Source organism: Natator depressus, chromosome 7 (genome assembly GCF_965152275.1).
Source record: "Natator depressus isolate rNatDep1 chromosome 7, rNatDep2.hap1, whole genome shotgun sequence".
NCBI classification, from domain to species: Eukaryota; Metazoa; Chordata; order Testudines; family Cheloniidae; genus Natator; species Natator depressus.
In genome coordinates this window covers 121,036,374-121,057,414 of record NC_134240.1, presented here as the reverse complement: position 1 = coordinate 121,057,414, position 21,041 = coordinate 121,036,374, and the positions used below count along the sequence as shown (strand labels likewise).

The 21,041-nt window shown below is 46.8% G+C and overlaps 1 protein-coding gene across 1 annotated transcript; it reads left to right on the top strand.

Moving 5' to 3' along the window:
* The first annotated feature begins 11,390 nt into the window (after positions 1 to 11,390).
* Positions 11,391 to 13,226, top strand: LBX1 (ladybird homeobox 1). Its single transcript, XM_074960077.1, has 2 exons — positions 11,391 to 11,715; positions 12,456 to 13,226. Exons 1-2 carry the CDS (start codon positions 11,391 to 11,393, stop codon positions 12,941 to 12,943), a joined length of 813 nt encoding a protein of 270 aa, XP_074816178.1. The 3' UTR covers positions 12,944 to 13,226.
* The last annotated feature ends 7,815 nt before the right edge of the window (positions 13,227 to 21,041 follow it).

Genomic DNA, 21,041 nt, shown 5'->3' with positions numbered 1-21,041 from the left:
TTATCCGTATAACTTGAACCCTTGGTGGGCTCTGTCTCCTACAGCCTGGTGGGGGCCGGGGCACAGACCCCTCTCTCCAGGGATATTACGCGCCTGTTTGATACGTAGAATCAGCACAAGGGTAGATAGACTACATTGGAGGCCGCTGCTCTGGTGTGTTTCACTTCGCAGGGGAAATCAGGGGGAGGAGCGGAAGGGGGCTGAGTTCTGGACCCGAAATTGGAAATTGCGGGGGCGGGAGCGTTTTCCCCCATTCACGGTGAAACCTCTCCCATTAATTGAATCCCAGTAAACTTCCCAGCACGAGAGTCGTTTTAAACCACTGGCGACTCTGGTTTTAGCACCGGGGAACAATCATCGTCCAAGTTCATTAAGGCAGACAGTAAAAGATCAGACACCCCCCTCCCAATTTTCATTTTAATTCTGCCTCTCTATTGTAAAAAATCGGATAACAAAATGGACCCGCTTCGACTGGGCCCTTTGCCGTTCGCACTCATGTTAAAAGCAATATTTCCTGCACATGATCTGAACTTGCCCTGGGTGCAAGTGTGTTAGCGTCAGAGTTTTGTCTTTACTTACAGGGCGGCGTGGGGAATAATCTGCAGGGGAAATGCAGCTTCTCAGAACTACAGGAAGCAGAAGAAAGAAAGAAAGAAAGAAAGAAAGAAAGAAAGAAAGAAAGAAAGAAAGAAAGAAAGAAAGAAAGAAAGAAAGAAAGAGCTAGCTAGCTAGCTACAGGGAACATATAGGGTCACACAAAGCTAGGGTCACACAAAACAGCAATTACTTGTCTCTTGTTAAATATCTACATGCTCAAAGAAATTGGTTAGTCTCTAAGATGCCACAAGTCCTCCTGTTCTTTTTGTGGATACAGACTAACACGGCTGTTACTCTGACACCAAACATAGCCAAAGAAACTGACCTGAAAAGAACCTGAAAATTGCATGAGATTCTGAGGGGAAATGCAAACAGCTCGAGGCCTAAATATCCCAAGCTTTGCAGTATTCATGGCAAAAGCAAGAAAACAGTCCAGGCTAATTCCGTTTTCCAGGAAACCTTGGGAAAAGTAGCGTTATATACTACTTTATTGACAAAGAAAACTAGCTTTCTTGTCAGAGGGGAGGAAGAGACACAGAATTTGGCCTGGACACTTTCCAGCAATATTTGCCCTCGGGTTGTTTGGGACAGATATCTATTTGTAGTGGAATTTAGATCCAGAGTTAACTGCAAAATAAGTAAACCCAGTGCAAGCGATTTTATATGGAGGCTAAACATTTCCTTTAGAAATCCCCATTTCCAATTCAGTTAGCTACCTGGGGCGGGGGGTATGTGTATCTCTTACATTTCTCTGCGTGAATCCCAGGAGTTGCTTTCAAATTAAAAATATTTATGCCGAATCTTCAAAAAAGAAGAAGGAAAGACTGGAAAGGTGGAATTTAAATCCCTGTCCTTTGATGTCTTGTTGCTTTGTCCAGATCACTTTATAAACACTTAGCGACACAGCCCCCCCCCCCCAACACATAACGATTATGGAATCAAAATTCGTTTCAAAATACCTGAAAATAAGGGAAATCATCGCAGAGATGTGACCAATGAACATCAGGCTGCGCCTTTGAAAATATGCCTGGAAATAAGTTTTGGATTCTTCTCCCCCCCCCCCCCCAATGTTCCCTCTCATTTTTGACAAAACATTTCTTCTGCGCAAATTTTTGACAGGCCCTGTGGACAAAACATTTCTTCTGTGCAAAGTGTCCTGCTTCTGTGCAAATGTTTGTGCGCGCGGGGGTTTCGGATCTGTGTGCCCGGGGGCACAAGCCCACAGCTTCGAGGGACCAGTGCCCCCAGCCCTCTTCTATTTCTTTGTTGGAAATAATCCTCCCGCTATCGTATCCCTCCGCCCTGCTCTCTGCGCTTGCTCTTTCCTCCTGATCTGCGCGGGCCTGGTCGCAATGTACAACTAAGGAGGGGGCTTGGGCAGCAGATCTCACCCCAGCAGGGGTCGGGAAACTGCACTGGAGGAGCTGGACTCCTTCTACATTTGCTAAAGGCCCCTATCATGTTGCTGCCATGTTGTAATTTTTCTATTTAAAATGCTCTTCTGCACAGTAGCTGTGGCAATGGCTCCTCTCCAAAATGGGACGGCTCCGGGAGTTTTAACTAAAAGGAGCAATAAGAAGTTAATTCGAGTTTGAAAATACTTCTTTGAAAATGTGTTCTTTGACCGAACCGGGGCGTTGAGCAAAATTATAATTCAGACTCCTTGTCGTGGTACCTTTGAGCCTTGAAAATACCTTTCTCTGGACAATAAACTGATTTCGTTTAACCCAGCAACTGTTACTTTCATTAGTATTCCGAGTTCTAATAATTTAGTGATGACTAGATAACGGGCAGCATGTACTTTGGTTGGTTTAACAGGAAGAAATCAAATTGGATAATGGACACCATATATTTTGGTTTCTTTAACAGTTCGGTATCACATTTCTTGTACAAAGTATGGCAGATGGATATTATGTGAATTTTACTTTGTTTAGTAAAACAATAAACAGGGCCAATAACCTTAAGAAAGAAGCAAGGGTTTTGCAACAAATGCGACACCTTCCTCACTTGAAAACATACAGGTATAACATTGTATTTCTGGGGGAGGGGGGGTTTAAGGGCTTCCAGTGTTTAGGAGGTCTGGTGTCATTATTCACACAGTTTGAAAAGCAAATATCTTTAGGTTCTAAAAGCAGGTTATTTTCAAACGAAAAGTCAAACATAAGAAGAGGGAAATCTGAATTGTGAAAACTTTCTTAAAAACAGATGCAGCTTTTATTATTATTATTATTATTATTTTATTATTTTAAAAAAACCCTCTTCTTGTCTAAATATGATTTTTCCTGCCCCCCGTGTTGATTTTCTGTGTGTATGTGGGTGGGTGTTTCTCTGACATTTAGGATTTTTTTCTCCTATCCGAAGCTCTTACAAACTTTTACAGAGAGAACTTCTTAGAAACCACATTTCAACCAGCTGCCCCATTCACTTCTATGCGCACTGGACGACGAATCGAGAGAGTTATTGACCCTTTAAAGCACACCAGTAATATATGTGTGTTCGTACCTTCAACATCAGACCTGAAGAAGAGTTCTGTGTAAACGGGGAAGCTTGTCTCTCTCTGTCCCCCCAACAGAAGTTGGTCCAATAAAAGCTATTACCTCCCCCACCTTGCCTCTCTGTAACTTAAACAGTAACTCAAGGGCTTTTAATACACATTCTGCACAGGGGACTTTTACATCCACCCACACACACAAAACAAAAATATGCACTTGTTATTCCAATGAATCTTTTAAACAGAAATCCATGTATTTCTGTTTCATTTCCCCCATTCTGAGACCTCCTTTCCTTATTTCTTTTAGTCCCCCGATTGGCGCTGTTTTAAAACGTTCAGATTATTTTCAGTTTTTTTGGTTTAGCATTTGCAATTATCTATGTTTCCCCTACATGCCCCTCCACGCCCCACCTCTGTGTCTTTCCCGATTGCAGAGGGCTACATTTGTATATTTCATCTCAAAGATCTAAATCCAACTTTGGATAATTTTGCATTATTTATTTTATGTCCCAAGCTAGTCCCCGCTCTGATTTCCCCAGGAATCTGGACGCAGTGGAGGGAAGGGTCTGTTGACATGGAAATCAAGAAGAGAGAATCTCTAACAGTGTAACAGCAGCAGAGAGGAGCTTTGAACGTGTCACTTCTTCGGGGCGTTTGCATTTGCAACTCCCCTCCTCTATGCAGCTGCCCCACACCTCCTTGTCTGACAAAAGGGACAGGTCAGCGTGTGTCCAGGTTTTGAAGGGAGCTAACAGAACTAGTGAGCATTGAGAGCGCGGGTGAACAGAGGTGCCCACGTGGCTGGGTCTGGTTACATTCATAATGAGGGTTTGAAAACAAGTGACTGTAAAATGACCTTAGACTTCCATATCGGTCTCCCCCGATGGCTTCCATGTCACATTTGCCAGTCAAACTCTGATGTTTGTAACCGCTGGAGCTGCAAACTCCTGGGACCTGAAAATCCAGCCGGGGTCTTTTCTTACCCCCTCGAGGGTCAGAGATTTTGCCATCAGAACTTGGAGCTGTTGGTTGTCTTGATGATACAGCCTGAGGGCAGAGCTTGTTTTGGCTCTGGTACTCGCAGGAGTCAAAACATATTTGGGTCACTAAACTAGGCAGACATAACTGGAAGACAGGCAGGGATCAGCAATGCTGAGAAAGAAGGTGTCATTTGTACTCAGTCATTTTGGTGATCAACACTTGAATGATTTACGCCTTATACTTTAATTATATTCTTATGACAGGTGGCATTTGGCTGGACTAAAGTTAGCAGAGGTCAGCCAAGACTAAATGTCCCTTGATTAATCCTCAAACACAGCAGAACTATGTGAAATGCCTCTGACATCCACTGGGGATATCAGAAGTAGCTGCCTTTTGTGAACCCCCAAATGAACTGCTAATGGATCTAAAGGGGGGGAGGTCAAAATAAAGTCTTGTACCCCTTCAAAAATAGAGCCAAGTGTATTCTTCCAGGCAGCTGCAGGATGAGTGGCAGAAAAATACAAATATCTACCCTCGCTCTATAAAAAGAAAAGACCTGATGACTATTTCATTAGCCCTTTGGAAGCAGAACGTAATATCGCCTGCCCCTATTATTTTGGGGGGGAGGGGGAGGAAGCAACACACACAAAAAATCGCAAAAAGCAACACAAAAAACCCATGTCCCTCAATCTCTCTACTGGAGAGAAGCAGCCCCAAGTCTGCCCCTTGTCCTTGGGACTGCTTAGATCCGGCAGCCTGGAGACTGCCGGAAATTAATACTCGCATAGCCAACCCCTTTGGACACCTTTCTTTCTAATACCGGCGAAAGGCTTCCGCTGGGAGGCTGTGACCCTGTCTCCTCGGTTCTGCCTGCGCGCTGGGAAATAGTCCACCAGACTCTGCTGTTCCAATCAAAGGGGACGCCAACACCGCTCCTTCCTGCTACAAACGTAAGGCAAGGGCTGGGTCAAAATCCCACTGCTCCCACCACCAATCCCTCACAGGGTTTTTTTTTTTTAACTCTTCCCCATCTTGAAATGAGCAAACTCAACACGACCCGTCAGGAAGGGGGGATTTAACATTACAGGACGAGTTGTTTTTTCCTAAGGCAATTTGCATCACAAGTTAGCTGGGAGGAGGTAAACCCACAGGGAACAAATGTTTGTTGAATATTCTTCCGGGTCTAACCAGTTGCAAGGAGAAGGGGAAAGAGGACTCAGTCTGAAATGGTGCGCTTTCTAAATTATGAATTATTCTTATTACTACTTCTCCATTGCTGGCTTGATTTCTTTGTCCCCAGTGAGGAAAAGAGTTTCTGACCTCCCAACATACCTATGAAATCGCACCCGGCACCTGCCTCTGCCTTGTCACTAGCTGTGAAATCACTAGTCTGAGGGGCAGGCAGGGGAAAACAGGGGAGGGGACCTGTTATTTTCTTTTCCGCAGGTTGCTTCAGATGGCAATATTGCTATTTCAAAGTTACCCACTTGAAGGCCTCCAAAGCCAGCTGTGGTCTAATTAGATTGATCCCTGGGGTAGAAGTTACATAACATAAGAGACATACGAATGGCTACACTGGGTCAGACCAATGGCCCGTCTTGCTCAGTATCCTGTCAATGCCAGATGCTTCAGGGAGAATGAAAAGAACAGGGCAATAATCAAGTGATCCATCCCCTGTAGTCCAGTCCCAGCATCTGTCAGTCAGAAGCTTAGCCACCTTGGCTAATAGCCTTGATGGACCTAGCCTGCATGAATGTATTTATACTTTTGGCCTTCACAACATCCCCCGGCAAGGAGTTCCACAGGTTGACCGTGCCTTGTGTGAAGGACTTCTGTTTGTTTCTTTTAAACCTTCTGCCTATTAATGTCATTGGGTGATTCCCCTAGGTCTTGTGTTATGAGGAGAAAATAACACTTCCCTAGACACTTTCTCCACACCCGTCGTGATTTTACAGCCCTCTATCATATCCCCCCTCAGTCGACTCTTTCCAAGCTGAAAAGTCCCAGTCTTATTAATCTCTTCTCATGCAGAAACGGTTCCATCCCCCTAATCATTTTTGTTCCTCTTCTCTGTACCTTTTCCTATTCCAATATATATGTTCTGAGATGGGGTGACCAGATCTGCACGCAGTATTTGTGGTGTGGGCGTACCATGGATTTACAGAGTGGCATTATGCTATTTTCTCTCTTACTAGCTATCCTTTTCCTAATGGTTCCCAGCATTCCCTTTGCTTGTTTGACTGCCGCTGCCCATTGACTGGATGTTTTCAGAGAACTCCCAGATCTCTTTCCTGAGTGGTAACAACTAATTTAGACCCCATCATTGTATATGTACAGTCGGGATGATGTTGTCCAACCTGCATCACTTTGCACTTATCAACATTGAATTACATCTGCCATTTTGTTGCCCAGTCACCCAGGTTTGTGAGATCCCTTTGTAGCTCTTCGCAGTCTGCGTGGGACTTAACTATCTGGAGTAGTCTCCTATCATCTGCAAACTTTGCCACCTTTTCCTAGATCGCTTAGGAGACCTGAGTTCTGTTCCGGGCTCTACCGCTGGATGACCTTGGCTAGGCAACTCTGTGTCCTTAATTCTTTTATAAAATTGTGGCTAAATATTGTTTATGTGCCTTCATAAAGTGCTTTGAGATCTTCAGAGGAAAAGGCACAGTAGAGATGCAAAGTCTACATATACTAGGATCATTCGCTCACTGAAAGCCTCTCGGTTTCCCAATCCCTTGGCTTTACCATACTTTTTGTTTTCAAACTTCTTCCCGGGGTAACACATTTTATCAGCCCCAGTAACGTGCCTTGTTTTTAAACCCGCCAGGAGACCCACGGAATTAGGCCCACATCCTGCCCCATCGTAGGGAACGATCGTTTTAACCCTGGCTTCACTGGGAGCAAAATTAAGCCCTCCAAGTCCTGGGTAGGCGCCTGGTGTCATGAGACACGGCCAGGAAAGTCGGGCTCCCGGGCCAGGGGGTGGGGAAGAAATAATCTGTAAGCAGGGAACTAAAAAGAGGAAGGGTCCTTGCTTGTTTTCTTTGCAGATCTAAGAGGAGGTATCTGGGGGTTATTTATGGGGGGGGGGTGCAAAGGGATTTTTTTTTGTAAGATGAACTCTGTGGAGAGGAAGGTAACCATAGAAGAAGTAAAAGGCCCCTGGCTCCGATCCTGGCATCTGTACCCGAGGAAAATCCCACTGGAGAAAACCCGAGGTTGGGGTTTCTGCGTCAGGCAGCGCCAGGACCTGTAGTGTGCCAGGCTGCACGCGCCCACCCCAGGGCCCCACGCTACCCCCCCCACACACACACACGCAAACACACACCCCCCGTGCACACACCTGCGCGTGCAATGGGGTATTAGCCAACATGCCAGCTGGAGCCAAGCCGGGCTTGCCTATGGGGAAGCCGGATCACGCTGAACTTCAGCACCCTTGTCACCGGGTTGGACTAGCCAGTCACAAGACCAGGGAAAGAGCCACCCTGGGAGCAGCTCCAAAGATCGCCGCCTCGAAAAGCCAATCGCTCGGCCCCGGCCACCCAGCCTTTGTCTAGCCAGCCCGGGGTCATGAGCGAGATCAGGGGGAGGTTTTCACTCCTGAACCCTGCCAAGGCAGCCCGAGAGCTTAATCCACGCGGCGCGCAGATAGATTTAAACCTCAGAGGCGAGGCCAAGGGGTTTCAAGCCTGTCGTTGGGGTTGTCTCAGAGACAAGGGCAGGTAAATACCAAGGACCCGAGAGATTTCAGAGGATTCGGTCAGTCAGTCATTAATAAGTATTGTTGTTGTTATTCTCACTGCTTGATATAAAGGGGAAATGGGGACCACTCCGTATTTTAGCTTTATTTAAAAAAATGTCCTATAATGTAAAAATATATCTAGGGAGGTTTGTTTCTATGTGCACATGAGAGAAAGGGGGGGAAATGTGAAAACGGGCATGAATGTCCCAAATGATGACCCCCTCGCTCTTTAAGTTTATTTAAAGGATGATTTCCTGTGTACAAACGTCTGTGAGAGAGAGAAGGCACAACCGAAAGTGGTTCCGGGATCCAGTGAAAAACAAAGAGTTTCAGGAATCTGGCTTAGCAACATTTAAAGTTCTGTCCTCGTCTCTTTTCTGTAATTATACCTCTGGCACCCCCCAGCTGAGTTCTCCGTAAAGTCGGATCTTGCCATAAAATGCCACTTTGGAAAATAATGCACAGGGAAGGAGAGGAGTAAAGTCGCTAATTGGTTCAAATCTGTTGAAATCACAAAGTGAAGCGAAGCAACTCAACCTCCCAGCAAAGCAAAGAAGCCCAGAGATTTAGAATCAATGTAATCCCCCCCCACCCCGATCGCCTCGCAGGATTTGATATGATGAATAACCCAATATAGGCCTTTAAAAATAGGTCACCACATAAAGAGACTCCCAGAGAGCAATAAAAAGACGGGGAGAGGGGCGCTTTAAGAAGAGAAGCCATTTGCCTCTTTTGTGTTTGTTTGGCGCGTGCGTCAAGGTGAAGAGAACAAGCCACAGGGCAGGATCCTGTGGCTGCAGGACCGTCGCTTTCAGGGGAGTTACACCAGAGGCGACTCACGTCCCCGGTACAGAGGTGGAGGAGTGGGGAGGTGGGGGGTAAACAAGCAAACAAACCAGTGCCTCAAGCCGATTCCACTTCCCTGGCTTTTCTTGGGACCAGAACAGGTCTTATAAGAGCCGATCAATATTTGCTACTGGGATCAAACTCCGCTTTCACAAAAGCAGCATAAATTACAGGGTGTTTATATGGGGGGTGGGGGGGCATTGCTGAGATGTATTGAATTTTAGCTTCACGGACATGAAGTTTTAGGGACAGATCATAATTTTTGTTAAGGGGGCATTAGCCATGGGGATGTTATATTCCCTCTAGCTGGTGTCTTCGGACTTCAGCTCGAAAAATCAAATATAAAAAAAAAAAAAATCACTTGTGAGAATGGCTGACACAGCATCCAAATATATCAAAAATTCCAGGCGGACAATGCAAAACCAAATAGCAAATTGCTGGTAAATATAATGGATTAATCCTGCAAAAGAAACCCCTCTCCTGTACCAATTAACTAACTATACTGGGAAACCCTCCAGTTTCTACAGGACCGCTGCTCCTGTGTTTACAAACAAAGGGCCTTGAAAAGGTTTGATTAAAATTCACCAACACCTCCTCCCACTTTCCTCTTCCTAAACTGTGCTCAGTCAGATCGATTCTTTGTTTTCAAATTTAAAAGGCTGAAGGTGTGGGGGTTTTTGGTGGCATTTCTACGTTACAGGGAGGTTGATTTGGTCTTGTGCAGAAAGAAAAATGAATTATTCATTATTATCAATAATAAAAATAGTAACGGCATCTGTAACGTGTTGATTTGCTTTATCGCGCAAATTAATAATAATAAAATAATATTAATAATAACCTAGGCAATCAAAAGTGATTTCTCTTCCTCCACTGATTTATAAGCCAGGGAAAAAAACAGATTGAAACCTACCATATCCGGTTGGCTTCCTGCTGACCTTTTTGGCAACTAACTAGTCCCCTTCACTCAGGGAGCCCTTAAGAAGAGACAAATATACATAAATATGTGCACACGCCCTGGTCTTGGGACCCAGCACGAAGAAACAACAATAATTCAGTTAGGCTTTTGAGTAAAGAAGAAGAAGAAGGCGGGGGGCGGGGGGGAACCACCGTGTCAGGAGCATCTGGAGTTTTTAAGGGAGATGAAATATGTCCCTGACGCTGTTTGGTGGCCCTTTGCTCTTGAATTATAGCAGAAAAGGATTTAGCCAGCGCTAAGGGGGAGCTGTGCATTCCCCCCTCTCTCTCGAGCTCCCCTGTCCTCTAGGTATTACAAGGAATGATATATACTCCTCAAGCTTCTCCACAACAGCAGGGCACCAACACCCCGTCGGGCAGTCACTTCGAGAATCCGAGAAGAAAACTGACCCAATTAAGCCACAAAAATATGGGAGGTGAGCCGCCGGGATAGGAACCTCCGGAATATTATTTTGTACATTATAAACTACTAGCGAGAGACGGAGTTCGCCATATTGCTATTGGGAGGGACAAAATATATACACACACACACACACACACAAAATACGTAAAAAAAACCCAGTCAATATTTCAAACCAGAGCTCAGGTTTTCTTTACATACGGCCCCCACCCCAACTCCACACACTTGTATAAAAGCAGCAGCCAAGCACAAGGCTTCTTCCCCGTCTCTGCAGCATGAATAAGTAAATGCAGGGATGTTTCAACGAATTGCACACACAAAATGGTTTATGAAATATGGAACAAAAAAATACGCAGAAAGGTTTTAGATGAATTTGCTACCTTACCTGGCAACAGGATCTTCCCTTCTTTCCCTGATTACAAACAACATGGATCTGGGTTTGTTTTTAAAACTAATAATCATCAAAAGTAAAGAAAAAAGAGAAGCGAAGGACTCTGGGGTGGGGGTGGGGGATACTGGTGAGTTTGGGGTTTAGGGGGGGATTATTTTTTCACCATACTGTATTATCCTGATGCAATAAAGCCTGGGTGTAATGTAATTTAAAAATATATATATGTCCAAACAAATCGTGGGGCCAGACTATGACAAGTGCATTCAGCATTATAATTCAACTGGGCTCCACCTCCAAACCGCCTCCTAATTAATGGGGCTCCCAACTTGCAAAAGCCTGCATTGGACAGAGAGAGAGCGCGCGCGAGCGAGCGAGCAAGAGGGAGCGGGCGAAAAGTGTCACTGCAGATAATTGATTACCTCCCAATCAACAATAACTTGTTAGCAATAGTCAATTACCCCGGCTCGCTTCGTCTCTCTCCCCCTCGTCCCCGGCTTAGGGGCCGTTTGCTCTCCCCCCTCTCCAAAGTCTCTTTGCTTGGGGGGGAGGGAAGGGAAAGTGGAGCGATTTGGGGTGTATCTTAAAATAGCAGCCGGGAGGAGGAAATCTGGGACAGGAGTGCAGCAGTGTCACCTCTCTCCGTGTCAGGACTGCAGGGATCCCTTCCCAGCCACGCCAAGTCCTGTCTCTCCTCCTCACCTTGCCGGCTGAGGCTGCTCCGCGACGAAGACCTGTTTCTCCGCCGCTGGAGTCCGCGGGGGTGGTTTGAACTTTCTTGCCTCCCCCCCCCCTTTCCCTTCCACTTCTGCCGCCGCCGCTCGCCGTGTGATTTTTGTTTCCTTCGCTGGCGGGTGCAAATACAGATCGCTGCCGCGGCTCCGCACCAGACCCCAAAACAAAAGGCAAGGGGCGGGTGGGGTGGGGGGGCGAGAGAGCGAGAAACAATTTCCAGCCCAAGTCAAGCATGACTTCCAAAGAAGAAGCCAAGGCTTCCTCGGTGGAGGAGAGAAGAAGGAGCCCCCTGGATCAGCTGCCCCCTCCTGCCAATTCCAACAAGCCTCTGACCCCCTTCAGCATAGAGGACATTCTGAACAAGCCGGCCGTCAGGCGAAGTTACACCATCTGCGGGACAGCCCATCTCCTCTCCAGCGCCGACAAGCACCCGCCGGCCGGCCTGCCTCTCTCCAGCCGGGCGCTCCTCTCCCAAACCTCCCCGCTCTGTGCCCTGGAGGAACTGGCCAGCAAAACCTTCAAAGGGCTGGAAGTCAGCGTCCTGCAGGCAGCTGAAGGTAAGATCCGTGGTTGCTGTTGTGGTTGTTTTTTAACACACTCCCGCCCCCCACCCCCTTCCTTTCTCTGTGTGGTTGCGTTTGTGGAGAGCATCAGTGGAGAACTTCACCTGCCTGAGATGGAAACCAACCTAGAGGTTCTCTGCTTAGCAGGGAACGAGAGGGATTTGCGGAAGATCGCAGGCGAAACCAGCTGGCTGGCCCTTAAGACCTCACCTTTTGATTTCATTTCTATATAGAGTGTTTCCCTCCCTCCCCCACCATCTCCTTCCAGAAATGGGTCTAAAGTTGCCTTCCAGTGAAAATCTGGGCAAAACAAATCAGTTGTTAGTCCTTTGTTTTATTCTCTTCTCCCCACAAATTATCCACGATTTATTGTTGTTACAGATGGGGGGACAGGGGGAAATTGGGCCTAATTCCTTCTCTTTTATTTGAGGGGGGGAATTGTTGGCTCTGCTGCGTTGAATTAGGACTCACAGAGCTCGGAGTTTGGGATACGTTCCCAACACACCTAAGGAAAGGTGGTCAGAGGTGAAAATCCAAAGGACTTGTCCGTTGCGTCCCAAAATACCCCCTCCGCACACACACACTTTAATTGGGTTTGGATTCACCTTTGAGTTCCTTAACGCTGCTTCCATCCGGTGATTTATTTATTGTTGTCGGCTTCCAACTTATTGGAAGGAGAGGGCAGGGGGTTCTCTGTGTGTGACTGAACGGAAAAATATTCTAACTATTTGCAGGAAGGGATGGGATGACTATTTTTGGCCAGAGACAAACTCCCAAGAAAAGGAGGAAGTCTAGAACCGCCTTTACAAACCACCAGATCTACGAACTGGAAAAGAGGTTTTTGTATCAGAAATACCTCTCCCCAGCCGACCGAGACCAAATCGCCCAGCAGCTGGGGCTGACCAACGCCCAGGTGATCACCTGGTTTCAGAACCGCAGAGCCAAACTCAAAAGAGACCTGGAGGAGATGAAAGCAGATGTGGAATCTGCCAAGAAACTGGGGCCCAACGCCCAGGTGGATATTGTTAGCATTTCAGAGCTGGAGCAGAATTCGGAAGGGAGGGGAAAATCGCGTTCCCTTTCTCCAACTCTACCCAAACATGGACTGGAGACCGCCAGCCACCTTCAGCTGTCTCCTGAATCCCCTCTCACAGACCAACCCACCAGCAGTAAGGAGTGCTCAGAGGATGAAGATGATGTGGAAATTGACGTTGATGACTGAATTGTGGTGGTGGTGATGGTGGTGGTGGGTATATTTCCCACACACACACACACACACACACACTCACACCTTTTTTTCTCTCTTTTCTTCTTCTTCTTCTTCTTCTCCTCCAAAACAAAAACAAACCCAGACATTGACAGCCACACAACCCCACACTCAAGGGGTGGACCTGTGAAACTGTGAGCAAAGCCTGCCCAACAGTATTCTCGAACTATGAACTCTGGTGACAGACACTCAGCGTTGTTTGCAACGAAATAAGGCAGTTTCTTTTCAATAAAAGCAATAAGCAATAGGAAAAAATAATAATTTAAAATAGAGTCAATATCCCATGCCTGTCACATCAGGTAGTTTTCATCTTTGGAATGGTGCAATTATGGATGGCTTCTGTATAAATATTTAAACATATATATTGGATTTTCTTTCTTTTTTTGAGGGTATGATTTAAAAAAGCCCTGTATCAATTGGTTTCGTTTATAAAGGAAAGCATAACCTTGCAAGATATACACCACTTCAAACAGATGTTTTGTTAGGCAGTTATTTTAAACGACTTCCCAAAAATGAACCAGTTTATAGGAGATTTAAGTTAGGCTAAAATTAGCCATTTTTTCCTTTCCTTGCATGTTTCAGATGTGCACGAAATAATTTTTTTCTTTTTTACAAAAAACATTCTTTTAAAATCTTGGGAACGAGGGGATGGGTAATACTGTCAGTTTAAAATATGTACCCCCCCCACCGCGCCCTCAGAGCATAGATATTTGTATCCAATGCCAATTTCTGCCTCATTTTACCAAGGAAAAGCTATTTTTACCATTTTCTGCTATTGTTGTGCTTTTATTAAAAAGCTACCTTTCGTATTTTTATATGAAGGTGGTTACAAAAAGAAAATCCTAGAATTATTTTTTACTCTTTTTAGAATTTTTGCATGCTACAAAAAGAAAGAGGACAAATCCCAAGATCAAGACATTTAAAGAGGACGCTATACATTTAAAAAAAAAAAAGGACAGATTTCAAAATGGTTTTGTTTGAACTGTAAAAATTTTCAAAGGCCTGCTATTTAAGTTACAACAGGGACAATGTCGCTTTATTTCCTGTCTCTTAGAATTGTACAGATCGCTCTTTTTCCGATACAATAAAATCTTTACCATTTTAATAGACTTTTAACGTTATTCTTTGTGAACTAAATCTGCTTCTAATATCTTTCATTCGCCTGAGATTACAAAATACGGCTCCACATAAGGAACTGCCACATTCCCTCTCTACCCTTCAATTCATATTTCCATTTAAAATCGTTTCCTCTACAGTAGCTCTGTCTATTTTGGGGTGGACGAACAAAAACTAAGGAATGTATTTGGTTTTTTAATGTAAGACAAGGTACGGTAGAGAGACATCAACTGATGAATCATCTAGGAGTTGCGATTTTCTTTCTCAAGAGAAAACCCATGGAAAGAAATTAAAACAAAGGGTGTGTTTATATCTATACACAGTGATATATGAACGATTTGGATAGTGTATGTAGAATGTATATTCTACAGTATTGAATTTCAGTGTTCAAGTAATAAGTCTCTCTCTCTCTGTGTATATATATATATATATAATGATACACACGTGTAGAATTTTTGAGATCTACAACGAGTTTTCTAGCTCTAAATTACAGAGGAAATATCCAATTGAAAAATACAAAGCGAAAATGACAGAAATCTCCTGTTTCCACTAAAGATCGTAACATGGACAAACACCATGGTGGCTGATATTTTTTCTCTTCCCCCTGCAGCCTTGCAAATATATTAACGTTTTCAGGTAGCACCCCTGCTTCCCCCAGGGCCCCCCAAAAAGCTGATGATGGATGATTTTTAATTTACAATTTCCCTTTTTAATTTTTTCACCTAAAAAAAAATCCCGCTAAATTTGTTCCCCCACTAGCGTGTCCTGCCTTTTCACCCCGGCAATGTGCGTTTGCCTATTCTTTACAAAATTTATGTGAGAAAGACAAATCTGGTAGATAGTGGCAGAGTCCGAGAGGACAAGGCTCCAAATCAGACCGGATGGGTTTGCGGGCAGGGGGCGGGGGCTTGGGCCAGTTTCTCCGAGGCGAAATAAATCTTTCTCCTCTTTGAAAATGGATGGGGTTGTAATTTTTAGCGTAAAGCATGAAAACTGGGGACAAATGAGCCCTCTTCTCTGAACTGACAAGTGACAATGGCGCGTGTACAGCCTCCCGCGGCTCGCAATGCTGAAACAAGCATGCCCCTCCGCCGCAGAAAGGACCCGAAAGCTTGGAGACCATATGGGTTTTGAATTTTCTTCACAATTTCCAGACAATTTGATGGATTAGGTTAACCCTCCCTCCCACAATAATGGGAGCAGAGCTGTTCCCCCTTCATCGGGGCATCTGCGCCCTTCCATGTGGCTTCTATTCTTTCCCCCTTTCTCTCTTGGCATTTGGAACAAGTCTATGAATTACAATGAAATCCACTTTCTTTAGTATTATTTCGGAGAGCACTTGTCTCTCGCCCCCCTTCCCCCCCCAATTTTTTTTTTTGCAAGTGATATGTTTGACTTCTGTCCAGATATCTCACAAAGCCTTCAATCTTGTTCTTAAGTGTTTTTATGCTAAGCAGGCAAATCGTAAATGCTGAGAAACTGTGACATTTATGTAGATATCTAGTTAAAGGGCTTTATTTGTTTTCTTTATCTGTTCTCTCTTTTTTTTCCCATTCTCCCTCCCCCTCCCCCCCGCCCCTTATGCTTTTATTCTTTTGTCTTGGAATGGATTTAATGAGGCTGCAAGCACGACAATATACCCAAGATATAAAATAAAACGGGGGGGGGGGGATTGGAGGTGAGGGGGAGGCTAGGGCCTGGAGTTAATTTGGATTTCTGATCTATTGACTTCAGCGGGCAAACACAAGAGCTCGCTGGAGAAAGGGCCGCGATGAGCCCAGAGAAGTTTACCACACGTGGCTAAAGCAGATGAGTAAAAAATAATACCCTGCTTCCTAAAATTTGCAGCGTGGTAATTCGGCTGGCTCGCCGCCCCAGCGCAGGGGGTGTTTTATTTACTCCCTTTGCACGCTTAGAAACAAAAGAAGATTAAACAAAGAGACTCGGATGGTAACCCGCACTTTTCACGCCTGTTTTTTTCAATGGTCACTTCCCTACATTGGCTGGGTATGCCGCCTTCTAGAAACGGATTTTCCTCTCCCTCGGTTTTTAGACGCTTCTAGGTTCGAGCCCGATTTCTTTTTCAGGGAGGAGATGGGATGGGAGCCTGCCCCGCTAGGCAGGCGATGAAATGATTTCAGGTTTTTAGTTTGGACTGATCTGTCAACGGGCTGAGCTGTCCCCCCTCGGCCCCCCAAAAGAAACCCGCCAAAGTACAAAGGGACAAATTCGTTCTTCACGTGCCCCTGCTTTCTGGAAGCAAATGGCATTTTGTACAGAGAGCTGCCTTAATGTGCAAAGCCGGTGAGGTAGATTTTAGGGGGGCAGACCGGGAGCGGTGTGCGTGGGGGGTGGGGGACGACCTCTAGGAATTCAAGGCCCAAAACTTCAGACGAGATCAGGCTCCCCGCTGGGCACAAAGCGGGTGACTCTTGCGTCCCTTCAAAATAAATCATAATCTCGATTTCTTTCACATCTCCAGCGCTCCTCTTTTTCCGTTCAGGGAAGTTTGCCGGGGCCAGCCCGGGGTTTACTAGCCTGGCTGCTAACGGAGAAACTTACACGGCTGACGACAGAGGAATGTTTGCAAACCCTTCGCTGCAGCTTCCTCTTGCTCCCTTGCACACTTGAGCCGGGCAAACAAAAGCGAAATCTTTGGTTTTGGGGCTGGGGAGGGGGTAGAGGCCAGGGAGATACAAAACGGTCATAATTTAGCCAGGGGTTGAGCCATAAAACTCAGAGCCCCGGTTTTTCTTTCTTTCAAGGGGAAAAAAAAAAACAACAACTGGCATTTGCGAAAGTGTTTTTGTTTTGCTTTTTTTTCCTTGGGGGGGGCACTTTTAGATATGAACAGGACGAAGTAAAAGGAATCGAGGAGTGTGTGGCATTCCCAGCCTGGGGAGTCGGGGGGACCCCGGTGTTTAACAAGCTTTAGCCCCCTTCTCTTTGCATCGGACCTCGGCAACGCTGCGCGCAAGTGTTTGGCGGTTTGCGGAGTGCCCCTGGTTATGATTTTTAATTGTTAGGATTATTGATGACCGGCCTCCTGTACATCCCGGCCTCCGATGCGCGGCGGCGGGCGGGGGGTGCGCTCCGCCCGCGCGCCTTGGCGGTGTGTGTCGGTTTGTGCTTGTAGGATCTGCTAGATTAGGTTGCGGGTCCGTGTTGGGACCCGGTGTTTAGCCATCGGAATAGGTGCTGTGGGCTTGCCAGGAGCAGGTGCGCGCAATGTGTGATTACTCTTCGGCTTTAGAGACGGCGGCTCCTCCCGGGGTGACGGCTCTGGGGCGAGCGGGGGCCTCGGGAGTCCACGTCTCCAAATGTGAAAACAAAAGGACACCCCATCTTCCTGGCTGTCCGTCCAGCCCTCCGCCCCTGCCCCTAAATCCCCGCCGATCTCTCTCGAGCGGGCCCCACCCCCAGCCCTGTACCTGGAGGTCAGATGTATTTTTTAAATGATTTCCCCCTTGGAATCCATATTTTTAACAGCCGGGGCTGACATTCTGCAGGGCTGTTTAACTCCCCCCGCCTCGCCTCTTAGCCCCAAACCTGAGATTGTCCTGTTGGGGGCTGGGGCTGCTGGCGGCTGGGTTTGCACCAGGTTGGGCTGGAGATCCATATTCGATCTTGTTCACTGAACAAAGGGCTCCCAGACGAAGAATAAAGCCCCCTTCTGAATTATCCAATAGGGCTAAAGCAGGTTGAGTCAGTGAAATTCAGTTCCTTATTTTATGAGGTGTCAGGGTTGATGTCAAACGTGGCTGCGATAACTAATACTGCAGTCTGAGGGACCAGAACGTGGTAATTAATCCCAAAGACTTAAGTGTATTTTAGTTCAGGAGAAAAAAAATCACTAATTCAATCGTCCGGAAAATTGAAGTTTGATGCATGAGTCCCTGCTGAAAGGGAAGGCTTTTTCTTTTTGATTCTGGGGTTGGGGTGGGAGTCGCAGCTTTCCCTGCACTCCCCTGATTACACTTGGTGTAGTCTTCAACACACACACACCCCCCAGGGCATCCTCAAATACCAGTGCGCCACAACCACAGAGCCAGAAGCGCAAATACATACACACACGTCTGCACCCCTGCCTCCACTGCTAGGCACACACAACGCCATGCTCTCCAGAGCGTCCCTCTCACACACAACACGCCTACACTACAGTTCACACACAACATAGCCGCGCAAATAACTGCCCGCACACCAGTGCGCGCACTGGCAGCAAAAGCGAGCACGTACACACCCCTCTTCCTGCAAAACACAGACACCCCCCACCACACACACACATACAGACACATCCTCGTTAGCCACGGTCCCTACACAGCACTACACACACGAGCAGTCAGGCACACACTTCACACACATGCAACACACTCTCTACTATACACCCGCTGTAGGCACACCCCACATCTTCATATATCATTGCACGTCTACACCATCGCACCTACACACGCAGGATCACAAAAGGAAACACACACACACAGAGACACACACACACTAATTCGCCACTTCCCTTTGATAGTTACATAATCCCGACCCTCTGACCCCCTCTCTAACGGCTGATGTGTGTAAACAGATGCCCAGGTTCCACGGAATAACCTTTTACATCTGTTTAAACACATCAAACGTATCATTTTTTATATTTAAATATTTTGCATGCTTGCTGTTGCTATTTATGAAGCAAGAACAAGAGTAGACTGAAGGGGACTCAGATTACCCGGAGGGTTCCTTAATCCCTTCCTTCTCCATTCTTTGAGAGAGGGGGTTGCTTGTGACTTGGGCATGGTTTGCGGGTGTGTGTCCTGTAAAGAGAGCAAATTTGGACCCACTGAAATTCACCGGGCAGGTAAATGACGTTTTGTTCCACCTGCATTTCAGCTACCCCGGCTCTTTATTTACACAGACTGGAGGTGACACGTGTGCTGGGCAGGGGAAAGTGGAGCTGGAGGTGTCAGCTATGCTCCTGCCTGCATTTTGCCCTGCATACATGACAGTCACCATTTCAATCTAGGCTCTAGCATGTGGGCTTTTGATTGTTCCTGGGGCTGTGGATATGTAGGTATGCCAATTCCTGGGACTCGTGTGTGTGTGTGTTAATCTACCGAGCATTAGAGACATATACTCAAAAGGCCACAATTCACAGATCTGTTGATCTGTTTGCTGCCAGGCTGCTTTCAGATCGGTTCCTACCATCTACTCCTTAGATTCCCCGGAAATGTGTGGCTCTGGTGTGTCCCAGCTAAACTGGGTGTTGGCTCCCAGCATGATCCGCCTCCGTTCACGCTGTGCAAAGGCGAGGTCGTCAGACCACGCGGAACGGAGGGGGGATTCTCTCTCCCCTCTATGGGGGGCGGGGGCTGAAGAAGTGTGTGATCTTTATCAATACATCTCAAATCCTTGGCAAGAAACCAAGAGCATCCCGTGTGGGCTCAGCCGATGACTGCCATCTCCATCCAGAATGTGTTGAAAGACGATGGCACAGATTCCACCACGTGGAAATCGACCGTCTCCCCTCACAACCGGCTCCGCACCGAACAGCGCCCTGGACTCTCCGTTTGGGGCACCACGGCCAACCCACGTGGTGTCCATCAACGCGCAAGGGCACGGATCCAACTTCCATTGACTTCCCCTGGCCCTGAGGCCCCATCTAGTCTTTATTTTTTATTGCATTTTATTTTATTTTGGTCTTTGCGCAGCTGTTGAGGCGCCGCGCGGCGCGCAGTCAGCCCCGCAGTTTGTGGTGGTCGAGAAACCTCGCGGCGCAAAATATCTCCGCAGGGTGCGTGTGGAGGCAAAGGAGAAATTGGAACGGGGTGCGTATGTGGGGCCGGGAGAGGGAACACAGCTTATTGTATAAAGGAAATACGAGCACTGGGATTGCAGGGGGACTGGGTTAGAATCGGGATATGCGCAAAATTCAAAGAGAATCGGCGTCTCCAGCAGCAGGCTTCTGATAAGGTGCAGAAAGCACTTTCCAGCAAGATGATCTCCATGGGACGTAAACTGGGGGTGCGGGGGGGGGAGAGAATGGACCAGGGCAATATCATTCGGAGGAAATCAAACCTGAACCATGTGGTTTTAACATTGCCGGTGTCTGTGTTCTCAGTGGGGTTGTGTTTGTGACTGTCCCTCGCGTTGGCTTGCAGGCTCACTTCCTGAAACGTTAAAAACACAGAGATTCCCTCCGGGCTCCCACCGCCCTTTTCAGGAAAGCCAGAAACGTCTAGATAGCTGCACGTGCGTTCCTTGATTGCTTCGAATGCAAATTTGCATAGTTTGTCCTCTTCTCCCCCCCCCCACCCCCCGCCCCGGACTCCATTCATGGTTTAAGGGTGGGGCTTCTGCACACCGCGAGGGAACCTCGTGCAAAGGGGAATGGAGGAACCCCATTGGTGGTCAGTTCCAGACTCACAACCCTTCTCCCCTCTTGTTGAGGTCACGCCATTGTTTTCTTAGGTGGAATCCCCCGGAAAGGACTGGTCATAATGACACACACGGATACAAATCACCCGCCCCCAGAAGAAAGGGCATTTCCTTCTCAACAGCGGGAAAGCGGAGGCGAACCCGTTGAAACAGATCAGCCCTGTTGGCCTCCCAGTAAAAATGCGGTCGAATCCAGGGTAATAAGACCCCTGTGAGGGGCGATGTAGAGAGAGGTCTGTACCTGCTAGGTTTAAATCCCAGCCCTATAACATACCGGCAAGAAAGCGACCCACACAATTAAGTCAAAGCAAACTGGCTGAAGCTGGAGTCTCTAAGGTTTGGGGGCTGGAATCCCGTAGTGCAGAAGATTATGGGTGACGGGGGAATATGTTTCAAAGGATCCTGAGAGACACGAGCCATCTTCCGTATCCTCAGTAACCCAGCTCAGTACAACGCCTGGATATTTTGGTAGCTGGACAAAGCCAGCTCTTAAATTGCCGCCCCTCTCTTAGCAAGG

Coding starts and splice junctions, on each gene's coding strand:
- LBX1 (XM_074960077.1), top strand. CDS start 11,391: ATGACTTCCAAAGAAGAAGCCAAGGCTTCCTCGGTGGAGGAGAGAAGA. Junction 11,716..12,455: donor CGTCCTGCAGGCAGCTGAAG/GTAAGATCCGTG, acceptor AACTATTTGCAG/GAAGGGATGGGATGACTATT.